The sequence below is a fragment of the Pholcus phalangioides genome, unplaced genomic scaffold, assembly GCF_987345545.1.
Source record: "Pholcus phalangioides strain wild (caught in Gottingen) unplaced genomic scaffold, Ppha-v1.0 ptg000010l_1, whole genome shotgun sequence".
In the NCBI taxonomy this organism is placed as follows: Eukaryota; Metazoa; Arthropoda; class Arachnida; order Araneae; family Pholcidae; genus Pholcus; species Pholcus phalangioides.
Genome location: NW_028301603.1, coordinates 36,899,877 through 36,914,211, shown reverse-complemented (window position 1 = coordinate 36,914,211; position 14,335 = coordinate 36,899,877). Strand labels below are relative to the sequence as shown.

The window sequence follows — 14,335 nt, the reverse complement described above, 5'->3', positions numbered from 1 at the left end:
CATTCAGAAATAATGTTAAGGTTGTGTTGGAGAGATTCTTGGTAGGAAAGATTGGACACTGAGTTTATATAATTAATACTATGAGCGCACGCAAGGGGATGTTTCGCACCCCACCCAAATATATAATAGAAAATTTTCAACTTTGCTAAAAGTGGGTATAACCCAGTGTAGCTGCTTCTAAGGTTATCTTTTAGTAGGGGAGCATGTCAGACGAGAAATGTCCTCTTTTGTTCTGTTGAATGCAGCTACTGGAGCGTTAAACACACTCTGAGCATCCTGGTGTTACTTTACTTACATGAAAATGTCTCTCAATTTGAGTTATGAAGATGAGATCAAATGCTTACAAAATTTTAAGACGTTTCTACGGATGAAAAATCAATAAATGAGTCTGATTGGTATGCGTCTTAAGAGCTATCGAAATCTTGATATCCGATTGATATCCCGCGGATGGTAGCTTCTAACCACTCTTTTGAGAAAAGTCTTGCGAAGATACCGTGGATGTTGTTGATGAGAAATAGTTGTTCCATATTCTACTGCTAAAATTTCAAATAGATGGACTACGATAATATTTTTTGCATTGCCACCGCTGCAATCAATGCAAGGGTGCTCTTGTTATAAATGAAAGAACTGCCAAAAGAATTCAAGAAAAGGTTCTCTTTCATCCAGAAAGACCCCAGCCCTTCAATTAATCAGGCCTCAAATAGTAAGAGAGTCTGCACTCCAACTAAAGGGGAGATTCTGAACAAATTTTTCAGCTTCCGAACCATTTGCAAAATAGACAGAGACTTTATACAAACGTTGTTTTTCATGTGCACGAGAAAAAGACAGAAAAACAAAAATAAGCTGCTCCAAGTCAGCAAGAATACACTATCAGTCTTTGCATGGAGTGTGCAGAATAACGTAAGTTTTCATATCAAATAAATGCTGGTATTTACTCATAATTTCTTCCATTTTAATTAAATAGTTTCAGGATATATATTTACTAAAATTTAAATAAGAAACGTGTTTCAGAATAAATTAACTAGCGGGGTGCAAAGCACCACCTTGTACACTCTCGTGCTCCCGGTATAAAAAAAGGATAAACTGATGAGCTTTGGTAATAATGAAGCATACGTTGTAGAATTTTCAAACATGCCAACTTTTGGGGTCCAGAAATCTGGATATTCTCCCAGAAGTACCCTCCCCTACCCAGGCTGCCATAGCCTCGATCAGAAAAAATTTATTTTTGTGAAAAGAAAAATTTAAAATTTATTTATTAAAGAAAAGTTCACTTCTCCCCCCCCCCCCCAGGTGGGTCCTACAGAGGTACTCCCCAGAGCAGAATAAAATAATGCAAATCATTTGGTGCTTAATTCTTATGCTATTTGGAAAATGTCCCCAGTTTTACTTTCAATACAGCCATATCACTCAAGTCTTTTCCACGCGGCTGGAACATGACAGCGACTGTGCAAAGCTCTCATAACCTACGGCAATCACAGTCGTTAATGCAAAGTAGAATCCAGACCGGCTGCACCATTCCACGCCAAACCAAAAACCAATTTAGAAGTATGGCCGAGGGCAGTGTGGATGATTCTGACGGTGTGACAGAAGTAATGAAACTGGGGTGAAAGGAATCTATATAATCACTGAATCTAACATTCTCATGAGCTGGCAAGCTACTTTTCAGAAACATTACGTATAAAAAAATTAAATCAGACCAGTGATTCTCAACTTTTCTGACTCACAGAGCCCTTTTCAGTGTATAATTTCTATGGTGGAGTAATGTTTAACTCGAGCCCTTTCTAATATATTGTTTATATGGCGGTACCTTTAGGCCTTTTTTTTTGTTTGTTTATCAAATTTATTGATTTATTATATTATTCTTTGAGTGGCCGCGAAGCACCAGTTGAGAACCGCTGAGTTAGACTGATGCCAGACGAGAGCGATTATCCTTGCAAGCTGAAGATGATGGAATGCACAACCAGCTGTCAGTCAAGCACTGGAAACCTCCATTTTACAGTAGAAAAGAAAAGTCCATACTTCACGAGCTGCAAGATTTTTGCAGTCCATGATCATCTGGCAACTCTAGTTTATTCTTTATCCCGCAAAGCTTGAGATAATTATTCCTTAATTTACAATCATATAGATACCCTGTTGTATACCAACACTTATTAACATTTATTATTCAAATAACTGTACCTCTGTTAGCTACGAGTATCTTCTTGATGGGCTTGTGGACTTCTTTGCCTGTGGAGCTGAACCTCTGGAAGACTCGATTTTGTGAAGCAACGAGCAGGTACGATAGCCTGCTGTTGGCGAACTTGGTTGCAGATAACATTCCCATTTTTATATCTTTAAATCAAGAAAAAAAATCAATACATATGAATCTTGTAATACAAATACTTAAAATAATCCAACAGTTTCCATCGCCATCAGCAGTTGCACCAAATGATGATGAAAGTTTCATTTTGCACATAGGAAACCCCCCTACCCCGCTACCAGTCATTCCTTAATATCACATAGACCGATATATATATTTTGCGTTCCTCCTTCGCCCAATATACCAATCCCGTCATTTGGGGGACTTTTCCCCCGCCTTTATAAATACACTAGAAATGGTATATATATACATATTGAGTATACGTTCTTTGCCCCCCCCCCAAAAAAAAAGTTTAAATGATGGTCCTGAGTGAAACCTCACCAGAGCAATACTTGATGTAATGATAAATCCCTCTACAACAATATTTTTTAGAGTATTTGAAACCAATAAAACAATATTTTTTAGTATTTCACTTCCCCCTTTAATGTATTTTTAAATTCATTGGTATTTGTTCTATGAGAATGTTTAATAACATCAATATCTCTCACTCATAGGTGGAGATAGACTTGGAAATCTGGGGGCACGATGATGATGTCAATTCATATATATGCATATATACATTAGATCAGTCAACTTCACCTTTGATGCTGGGGGGCAATACCCCCACGCCCCCCCGTATCTCCACCCATGCTCTCACCACCCTTTCAAAGTGCAAATTGAATTCGGTGAAGCAACTTTCTGTGTAGTATACAAAAGCTTATGCAGTAAACTACTTTACAGGGTGAAACTACCAACTGAATTTCATTCATCTACTAATCGATTAGAATTTTTTTGCTGCAAATGAATACTCAAAAATACATTTTATGATGGTACTATCATCACCGATTCCGGAGAGATGCCAAGAGAAGCACAAATTTGACAGCACCTGATGCTACCACCTTCAGATCAATGGTGGTTCATCACAATAATTCTGGAGAACACCGAAATCGTTTTGCATTATGATCATGGTGCATTTTTAGAGTTTTGTCCGCCTGTGTGCTACACAAAATTTGCCGCCCTTCTTCAAATTCACCTCCTTGTGCTAAAACCCGCTTGGCCGCAATCCCACTCCTGCAAATCCCCCTGTGCTTATAAGCCACTCTCTTGGTTGCTCCCACACTCTCTAAGTCACTCTTTTAGTCAGTCACAGTCAGATGCAAGCCATACTCATAGCTTCCACATCCTCGAGCTGGGCCACTAGGTTGGGATCTTTCACAGGCGAATTTAGGGTGTGAAAAAACAAAAAATAATAAGAATCGTTATGTCAGTCCCACTCTTGTTGGGGGCCGTGACAGTACTTCAACACTCGAAAGCTGGTAAAAAAAATTAATGACTTTCCTACAACGCCTATCACATTAAATCAAAAACGTCTCCTCACTAATTCTTTTCTCCTCCTTCCTCTTGGATAAAACACTTCCTCACAATATTTCCTCAATGCGGCTATTTTAAAAGTAGTTAAGCTAACAATAGACAATAATAACCAGCTAATAATTTACATACAGCCCAATATCACTCTAAAAGCATAACAAGATATGAAACTCAATGAATGGTAAATATTTTTTAAAATAACACTCAATAGAGATTATAAAAGGTGACCTTCTCAGTGTCTAGACAAAAAAAATGATATATATCTATCAAGCTGTGGGTGATAAGCCAATTTATCATGAAACAAAAAAAAGAGACAACTGTCAATCAAAAAATATTAAATAAAATCAATCGTGGAAACTAACTTTCAAATGGGCAACCAGTTCAAAAAAGTTTTAAAATAAATGTTTACCACTGGACCAAGTACCAATGGTTTCTTCACCAGGAAAAGGGACTCTCTTCAACTCGGAGTAAACAACATGAAGAGGTTTATCACCCAGTGTCGAAAAGACGGCAAATGTCGGCTATTGAAGAAGCTCTCAATAAATAGAGAAAAAAAAATTACGCAATGGGTGATCCAGTGATTAACGAGATGTAAACATCATTTCCTGATGCGGCGCCGACCAAAGGTATGTGTAGGGGAGGGGGAATTCAAACTATCGACGCACGTGCATTGGGCTTGTCAGGGTACTACTCGATCACGGCCTCGTCATTTTTCAGCAATAATGGAAATAAAAAACAATAACTGAAATAAAATTATTTTTGAATTCTGCCGATTTTATTTGATTATTGAAAAGATTTTGATATGAAATATTAATCGAATTTTGTCGATGTAACTGCCCAGCACGTACCCCTCCTCCTTCACCATGGATTGTGATCCGATAACCAAACCGTAACCATCTTCAGTTTTGGCGCCAATTCCCGCGCTTTTGTTGCAGAAGATTGACTGGCATTTTGTGTATAGCCGAGTTTAAAAGTCTTTATTGTAAGTTTTGCAAATGGATGAGTTGGGAGTTTATTACAGCGATAGTTTCGGCTTCGCTGAACAAAGTGAAGGAGATCAGCGTAACCTTCAAGGTGCCAAGCGTCGTTTCAAAGATTTTATTCGTCAATTTCATGAAGGAAACTATGTCTATTGTTACAGGTAGTTTACTTGAAAACAATTAGTTTTTAAAACTTCTTTTCTTCTATTCGTTTCGTTTTCAGTTTGTGCAAGCTGTAGTGCTTTAGATAATTAATTATATTGCTAACCAAATTTCTTTGAAGCCAAGAGTAAGTAGCATGAAGTAAAACAGGCTATGAATTAGGAAAGCCCAATTTGCAACTCTTATGCCAGTCCATTAGGACAGAAGGAACATAGTGATAAGTCTCACAGAGTAATATTCAAGAGGTCCATGTGCAAAATTTTTCAGGAGCCAAGAGTAGTCCCTGAGATCAAACAGACTATAAATTAGGAAAGCTCAATTTTACACGTTGTACACAGTTCCAATGGGACTGATGAAACATGAAAGGAATGAAACGTATAAAGGGGAAAATCTGTTTATGGTTCTGCTGCTCCCCCTTGCTGCTGTAGTTTAGCTTTCTTCAGGAATTTGTGTGGGCTGCTTACCGTAATAGCCTTCCTGTAGATATGTCCCTAATAATATATCCCCCCCCCCTTTAACTTCAAAGAATTGGTTTTCTTCAGCAAATCTCTATGATGTAAAATAAATGCTGGTAAGTTTCTATTTTACGGGATACCACTGTTTAATTATATTGCCAAACTGGATTTGGCTCTATTTGCTGAAGTTACTACGGGATAATAATAATACCCAATATGTTCAAAAATGCACCAAAGAAGGTGTTGGCGACATCACAGATTTGGCATAGTTAATACTTGGAGACAAAAGGAAAGGTGTACTATTTATTTGGGAATTGACGGACAAATCACTTACCCCATATGCTTGGTCTCAACCAAGCAATGTTGAATAAATAAATAATAAATGTGTTTTATTTATCATGGTTTAATTTTCATTTGTTTGTGAATAAATCTACCATGTCAGCACACAGATTTTTACACTTTTGGGGATCATTTCTTCCTACTGAGAATCGCTTTACGCAACTCTGACTTGACTCTGAACCCATCTTACCCCAGGTTAATCAAGGTACTCGCTATGTCGACCTCACCAAAACATTGGTATTCACACCTAAAATTTTCTGTTTGTTATTGCTAGTCTGGGTTAAAAAAATGTGTTGGCTCCCAAAATATTTGGTTGACGACTCGATTTTTTTTCTCAATTTGTCAAGTCCTGCTGTCGTTTCTTTATACCGTCGCCGCTCATTATAACTACTGCGCAGAAGTTCAGGCAAAATGCCATGAATGCCTGTTTTCAAACTTTTTGATAAAAATGTCTTTTTTGACATTTTTGTGCCATAAATGTATTTTTAAACATAGTTTTAAGTTCATTAGTGAATTTCAGAGGCCATAATCTATAAAACTTGGATATTTTGAGCATTCAGAAGTTCAAAAGAATTGCTCTTTTTAAAGTTTTCCAACTCTCAGTAGGCCTATTAATTACCATCAGAAAGCTCCAGTCCCCATTCGATCTTGAATTCGCTATAACGTGAAGTCATTACAACCAGCATCGTCGATATAAGAATAATGGCTTCCAAAAAGATAAAGCATTTGTATATATCGGGTGGCCACACAGGGTACCAAGTCCAAGTTGAAAGAACAAAAAAAATCTTTGTCTACCAAAAACAAATGTGGTTGGATGTGCTAAAAACAGGTCCTGCATAGGTAAAGATTTTTTTCTTAAAAGCTGCCCCTTGTATGTATAACCAATTAAGGATGAAAATGACTTGTACACCCTTTTGGAAGAGGTTGTAGTTTGCTTCAGGGCAATATAGTGGAGAATCCTCTGGGAGTTGCTGGAGTGTAGCCTATATGTTGATTTTATGCAAATTTGTTTTTGTTGCAGAGTCGTCAATCTGTTTTGGCACTAAAAGCCAAAAGACACCATCATTAGTTGCATCTTTTGATATCAAAATAGCACTGAAGGTACTTAATGAGAAATATATAATTCACTATTGCTAAACTGGTTTTAAGACTGGTTTTTATTAATGTGAAGAATTGTAGAATTGTCAGAGTGTAGTGATGTTTACAGAAGGCCGCAACCAGCTGGTCTGGTGCCCTTGGTGCTGGGCTGAACGGGGTGATGAATCAATGCTTTAACTGCTCCTTCTATAAGTTGCTGCCCTGTGTGTACAAGTCTGTTTTTGTTCTCTGTAGATGTTTATATTATTCTATATATGTTGTTGTTTGTGCGCTAATACACATGTATCTGCTTCCAGAGATCAGTTGTTACACCATTACAACCTGAAGCAGTATTGCTTAGAAGTCTCGTTGGAAGATGTATCAAGCTTCGATGAAGATCTTGCTGATAAGTTGTACAAAGAGCCTACTGATCATCTACCATTGGTGTGTGATCATTGGTATTAAAAATGTAGTCAAACCTCTCTATCTCGAAACTGATGGGACAGAAAAAAAATTGAGAAATAGAGGAGGTTTTTTTTTTTTTTTTATAAGAAAGACAAAAAATGTCAAAAAATTTGACTGATTAAAAACTGAAAAAACCTTACTGTATTTTACTATATACTAGTGGAATATATCGGTCAAGTTTCCCAACCAATTTTTAATACACTAGAATATGTTCAAATTTCTTTTTCGTTCAATTAAATTTTATTTACATACTTTATTTAGACTAATTTGCGAAAGCTTAGATTGATGCATATTGTTTTATTCTTTGAGTCTTCAAAATTTATTCTACACTAGTAAAAGCTGTAAATATTTTAGGCCCTATGTTCTCAGTTTGCTCTAGGAAATGGAGCAGTGTTTTTACAGCATGTGTTCAACATTTTTCACCGTTACGTTTTCCTAATTTCTCTGGAGTATCTTTTTCAGTATTTTTGTCATCTGAGTCGCCATACATTCAGCAGTAATTTCGGTATGAATCAAGGTGCTGCAAGTTTGAAGTGAAGTGAACTTCATCCATTTCCACAAAATCGAAAATGAAATTTCGATCTTCAGTTTTTTTTCATAGTAGTGCACTAATGTTCTGAAATTTCATCTTCAACATTGTTCTGAGAATTGTTGAAATTCAAGTGAATCACCAGATCTGGTCCTTCATTACAGAGATTGGCGGTTTCAAACCTGCAGCTTTCTCGAAGCAATTTTGAATGGTCTGTTGTCTGACTGGTTGTCATGCTGAACAAGCCATTCATACCTGTCAATCATAATATCCGCCTGTGGTTGACAAGATATATCAACACGATAGGCTGTAATACAAAAAATAGTTTCTTATGTTTCTTTCACCCCAGAGGAAAGCTGGATTTGCACAAATTCCAGTGTTTTCTTTTTACCATCATTGGGCTTGACCTTCATGATATTTTTTAGAAAATTAGAAAATTGCTTTGAGACGGAGAGGTGAAAATACATTGATGTAGTACAGTAAACGTGCAAGGACTTTATTGTTTTTTGAGAAAGAGAGGTTTGACTGTAATAAATAATCATTTTAAAACTGAAAGCAACTGGTCTATGACACCGTTGTAACAAATATGTGAGCATATTGAAGCCTTATATATATATTTTTTTTTTTGTTATATGGTTTGCTTCATTTGGTTTTCGTTTTATTTCATTAGTTTGAAGAAGCTGCCAAAGAAGTGGCCGATGAGGTCACCAGACCGCGACCTGAGGGAGAAGAAGAAGTACAAGATATCCAGATTGTTCTTAAATCAGATGCAAATTCATTGCTGTTGCGGGAACTAAAGGTTTGTTTTAAAATTTTTTTTAATTTCTTGAGCTTAGCAATGTTGATACTACAGTCGAAAGCATATTTACAGGAGGACTATAGCACAGGACAGCAAGTTCAGAGAGGTGGCAAATTTTAGGAATGAGTGGGTCAAGAAAATTAATAAAATGAGAAGACTGCTGCCAAATTTTTTGGCTCACAGTCAATAAAACCACATTATTCTGGGGTTCTCAAACTGTGCGGCGTGGTACCCTGATGAGCCTCCAACCTTTGTCAGCGGAGCCACAGATAAGTGTTGATTAGGGAAAGGGGCACAACGGGTGGAAAAAGTGAGAACCCTTGATCTAGGTGAGGGTGTCTTTAGTCATACAAAGTTTACGTATAAATTATTTGTTCACAGTTGTGCTCTAATACTTTTGAAAAAAAAGTTTATGATTGTTTTTTGTTGTTATTGTAGTGTGATAAGAATGATTTTTCATATTCTATTAGTCAATGAAATCAAGTTTCCAACATAATCTTTGTTGATTCTGTTTCATTGTATCGTACTCTGACTAGTCTGATCACATATCAAAGTTGGTGAAGATTCCTGGGATCATAATTGCTGCATCAAATGTTCAGTCCAAAGCAACTACCATAAGCATTCAATGTCGATCATGTAGAGAGGTTGTACCGAAGATCAAGATTAACCCGGGTCTCGATGGATACAATCTTCCTAGGCGATGTAATGGGTGAGCTGAACGGTTATAATTTGTGGTATATCATTCAAACTATTAATATACGATCAGTTCATGTTTTATCATGTGTTTTTTATTCATTTATTTTAACCACATGTGATTATGTATTCATAACAAAAATTATAGAAGCTCTGTAATCTGAGCGCTTTTCAAGTTTTCATTTTTCCAGCTCTGATTCATGTTTTTGAGGATCCTGAAAATTTCCCTTCAACATTTTGTCCCCAGGGCATTTTTCTCCTGACACTTTTGCCCCTGACATATCACACTAGTCAAGTTCAGTGAGTAACTGTATGAGTGATCAAATGAGTGTGTTGGATAAGTCACCATATGAGTGAACCAGTAAATAGGTGAATGAGCGAGTCAGTAATCACATGAGTGATAAAGTGAATGGTTGAGCAACAATATGAATGGCCGAGTGGGTGAGAGACAGTGTGAATGGGTGAGCAACAATATGAATGACCGAGTGGGTAAAAGACAGTGTGAATGACTGAATGAGTATGCGATCGGGTGTGTAACTGTATGAATGAGTCTGCAAAGTCAGGGGCAAAATCTCTGGGACAAAAAGTTGATGCAACTTGCAAACTGCAGCTCACTTGTTAGAATTTTCTCATACACAACCGTGCCCTCGGGGAGGGGGAAATGTATTTATATTAGTTTGGCAACAGAGCTTGATTGTGCATATTCTATCTAAAACGGCTGCTACATCTGATTCATCGTCTCACCAAACAAAATGTGTTGTGAATACTGAAATTTTGACCCAATTGTAATACAAATAACTTTAATATAGAATATAAAGGCATTTAAAAAATGATGAACATTGATTATGACGAGTTGATTATATTAACAAATTATTTGAATTTGCTGAAATTCCCAACATAGTTTGGAATCAAGATTATATGTATAGATGAAAATTTGTGAAATTAGAAAAGCTTTGTAGATATTACTGAAAATTCTCAAATCTAGAATCAGCAAGGTCCAAAGGCAGTAGCAAATACAGGGTTTTCTGGCAGAGATATTTACCATCAGAAGTGCCATAAAGTGGCTCAAGGGCCCCCTCCCCCCTCATTTTTGTGTATGGTAGTGTCCTGAGGAGTTTGGATGATTAGTGCAAACAGGGCTGCAACTATATACTTTGTCAGCTGGGGCAAGCACTCATTTTGGCACCCCGTGTGATGTAGAGGGAACAATTAAGGGTGAATTCTGCACCCCTTCCTGGTCCAGTGCCCACAGAATCAGCTATACCTGTTCCAACTTAATAGCAGCCCTGAGTGCAAATAAATGAAAGAATCAATTTAAAAAAACCTAAACAATTTTTAACCTAACTTGCAATTTTTTTCTTTTCAGAAATCAAGCAACTGGTCAACCCAGATGCCCTGTGGATCCATATTATATAATGCCAGACAAATGTGAGTGCATCGATTTCCAGATGCTGAAACTTCAGGAGTCTCCAGAAGATGTACCTCATGGTGAAATGCCTAGACATCTGCGGCTCTACGTTGACAGGTGCTGATGATTTTTTTTTTTCTTTCTATTTCACTGTGGCTGCCATCAAATCCAGATGTGATTGCTAAAAATTTGGAAACCTTCTGCTTCTTTGTTCACAGGAATTTATGTGATCGTGTTGTGCCAGGAAATAGAGTCACCATAGTTGGAATCTATTCTATCAAGAGGATATCGAATAAATCGAAAGTTAGCTCTATTTTCAATGTTATTATCTTAATTTTGTGCATTGTTTTCATACAGTCAAGCCCATTAATCCTTAGGATTGTGCAATGTCATAACGTTTTATTTTTTCGTTGACTGACTTTTCGTGCAGAGTGGCCATATCATAGCTAGCACATCAGGTTAGGGGAAAGATTATTGATAGTGTGAGACAAAGTTGTATCTCTTTATTTAGGTATTTAATTGGCCAAAGTAGCAAAATATACTGAAATTATCAGAATTAATATTGCAAGAAAAAGTTAATGATAAAGCAAAGGGTGATGAAATCATCTACCATAATTTTTATGTGTATAATCTGTGGTGGGGGTATTAATCCTCTCTCAGATGCAAAATTCGCTGATAAAGGAATCTTGAAAAATTGAAGGGTGTTGTTGCAGACATGTTTTTTGTGACAAACTAAGTTTATCCAAGTATGCATAGTGCCCAATGAAATAACTAAGAAGAGTCTTATATGCTCACCAAACTATAATTTAGGTAATTATGGTGTGATAATATTTTCCTTGTATTCTAGAGAGACAGTTACAAGAAGACAAACATTGGTATAAGAAACCCTTACATAAGGGTTGTTGGGATTTCTGTTGTCACAGAGGGCGCTGGTCGATCGACTGGAATATCGTTTACTCCAGAGGAAGAGGAGACTTTCCGATACCTTGCCAGCAGTCAGAATGTCTTGGATCGCATCTCAAAGAGTATAGCCCCATCTATTTATGGTTCAGCTGATATTAAGAAGGCTATTGCGTGCATGCTCTTTGGAGGTTCAAGGAAGAGGTTTGAAATTTAATTTTTTAGTACTATGTTGTGTGTTTTGTGCTTATTTGAAATTTTGGTTCTCTTAAAATTTCTGAATTCATATTATAATGTAGATATGTTGTACTTATGGGTTAATTTTCGGTACCCCTCCCTCAGTTTTATTAAGGTTTGATATCTCTTTGTTTGGCTATGTAATCACGAAAGTGAGGATAATATGAGTTGTCTTAAAAATTCTGGGTAGTTTTGTGTTGACATATATCGTCACCTCAAAGTCATTGTCATGATGAATGCTGGTGTAATTAAATATGAAGACAACCCGATAATCCAGGCAATAGTTAGAATAAGAGTTTTTTTTTTGCCAAGCCGTTAAGGTACATTATTCATTGAGTTTATGGTGTTCATATAAAATACTGAAATTTTTTTATATCATCATGGTTCAAAAGGTTACCAGATGGTTTGAACAGAAGAGGGGACATCAATATATTACTACTGGGTGATCCAGGAACTGCTAAAAGCCAGCTGTTGAAATTTGTTGAGAAAGTTGCTCCAATTGGTGTAAGTATGATTTGACTTAATCTTTTCTTCTAAAGCATTTCATTACACAATCATTTGTTCTGTGTCATAGATGATTTTGCTACAGAGACATCTTAAAACTTATGAATTCTGCTTGAAATTTTCAATTCAGTGAAGTCTACATCACAAACTTCTTTAAAATTAAATTTTTACTTAGAAATAATAAATTATTTCTGTATGACAAATCTTCTATGCAACAAATTTTTGAATGGAATAAAGCAACTTCATTTTATAAGGTGTCTCGACTGTGAACGAAAGACTATTTGCTGGATATTATGCTGAGATGAACTGGGGAAGAAAGGTCTACTGGTCTCTGTCGGGAATTGAGCCCAGTCCTCTTAAGAACCGGGCAAGCTCGCTATCCATATATACCACAGGAAGACATAACCATTCCTTCCTTAATTAAGCACTGTGGCATAATGAGCTGATGTAGAGGCTTTAGTGGCCTCCCTCAACTTTAGCAAATGGCCCCCTAGTTGTTGGGAATAGCAAAAGAAAAGACTTTTTCTTTGCCCAATGCCAAGGTGAACTCAGAATGAAAAGTCTAATGATCTCAACCTTGAATCAAACCCGAGTTTGCTTGCAAACCCGGCAAATTGCAGACCTGCAAACTCTCTGGATTTAGGTAGGAGACCAGATTTTTCACCCTTCCTCCCGCTCTCCTGATTTTGGCTGAAAATTAGATTTTGTATTAGCTTTCACATTGTCGTGACGTCAATGACTACTGTTGCCATTAGGGAAAACCCCCATAGAAGTCAACCGTGGTCATTTCCGTCGAGCAGCCATTAAAAAAGTTTTGGTGACCGCATTAAAGCAATTGGCAAAGCATGACTTTTGTTTACTTAGCTTTTATGAGTAGTCATTTATCAGGGTATGACCTTTGGTTGCCGAAATCCCTATATAATCATTATTGTATTCCATTAATAGCCATGCGGCAAACACAAGTTTTTTCGTCAGCAGCTTTATATTTTGAAGTTTTTAAGAGTTTGTATACCCAAGATTATCGATCATTGATAACATCCACGGAAGGAAACACTTCTGTGGATGTTACGTACAGTAAGTAGATGTGATTTCTCTATTCTGCATGAAAGTACTGACATTAAATTATATTCTGCTCAGGAGCAATGCAGGACTTGCCTGGGAAGGCGGAGGGGGGCAGCACTTCCCTTAATTGATATTCAAAATTTTTTTCATTGGGTCTATGAGTGCAGGGGTACCCACTCTCAGGAGAATCTCCGGATTTCTAGATTCCAAAAGTGTTGGCATGTCTGCAAGTGCACTATTCATATAAAAACACAGGAGACATGACCATTTCTTTCTTAAACTGTATTGTCAATTATTGTCTCACTTGTAGTATTTAGTATGATATCTGAAAGAGTGTTATATACAAATTATTGGATTCTGGTATTAATTTGTAGTTTTTTTTATTCTTTTGAGTGATCGCTTGTGGATCAATTTCCCCACCGCCGCATACTTTTTGTCGTGAATATTCCAATCTGTTGCTTGAAAATTCCAATTTTGAATACTCGATTATCAAGTGTGTTAGAAATTATTAATCAAGCTTTATCAATTAAATATTTCATGTTACAAACTATTAAAAAAATGAGTCAAATAATGAAATAGCCAGCTGGATGTTTGAAATGACCTTGTAAGCAAGAGTTGGCATAGAGCCAACTCTTTTTTATTGGCATGAAAATGCAACAATTACCAACATAGGGAAGCAACTGTGACTGAGTTACTAGTTTGGAATGATTATTTGTCAGAAAGACCCCATTCGTGATGTTATTGACCCCATTTCGCTCTTCAGTTTCCTCTTTCCCCCCCCCCCCCCCCACTGCTTCTGTTGAATAAAGAAATACTTTAAAACTTTAAAGGGAAAACTCAAACTGTTAAAAATGCTTTTAATAACTCTAAAAATATGGGATTTTTTTCGGTGTTCATGTGGCATTTAAATCTTACACCCTACAACAAATGTTGCTGATTTGCTCAAATTATTTGAATTTGACCCAAAGATCACTTTTATTATCATGTGTTGCTCTCTCTCTTATATTTGACGTGATCCA

The 14,335-nt window shown here is 36.7% G+C and overlaps 2 protein-coding genes across 2 annotated transcripts in view; one reads left to right on the top strand and one right to left on the bottom strand.

Annotated features, from left to right (window-relative positions):
* The window catches only part of PCB (Pyruvate carboxylase), a 31,647-nt gene extending 27,783 nt beyond the window's left edge, over positions 1 to 3,864 (bottom strand). Inside the window, exons 1-2 of the mRNA XM_089238195.1 lie at positions 3,839 to 3,864; positions 2,179 to 2,331 (exon numbers count right to left, since the gene is read on the bottom strand). Of these exons, the coding sequence (XP_089094321.1) occupies positions 2,179 to 2,323 (145 nt within the window). The 5' untranslated portion in view covers positions 2,324 to 2,331; positions 3,839 to 3,864. The remainder of the gene's footprint in view (positions 1 to 2,178; positions 2,332 to 3,838) is intronic.
* A 752-nt stretch (positions 3,865 to 4,616) lies between these two features.
* The window catches only part of Mcm5 (Minichromosome maintenance 5), a 17,064-nt gene continuing 7,345 nt past the window's right edge, over positions 4,617 to 14,335 (top strand). The window contains exons 1-8 of the mRNA XM_089238192.1: positions 4,617 to 4,847; positions 7,037 to 7,163; positions 8,384 to 8,512; positions 9,049 to 9,221; positions 10,572 to 10,730; positions 10,832 to 10,916; positions 11,461 to 11,717; positions 12,143 to 12,254. Coding sequence (XP_089094318.1) covers positions 4,702 to 4,847; positions 7,037 to 7,163; positions 8,384 to 8,512; positions 9,049 to 9,221; positions 10,572 to 10,730; positions 10,832 to 10,916; positions 11,461 to 11,717; positions 12,143 to 12,254 — 1,188 coding nt within the window. The 5' untranslated portion in view covers positions 4,617 to 4,701. The remainder of the gene's footprint in view (positions 4,848 to 7,036; positions 7,164 to 8,383; positions 8,513 to 9,048; positions 9,222 to 10,571; positions 10,731 to 10,831; positions 10,917 to 11,460; positions 11,718 to 12,142; positions 12,255 to 14,335) is intronic.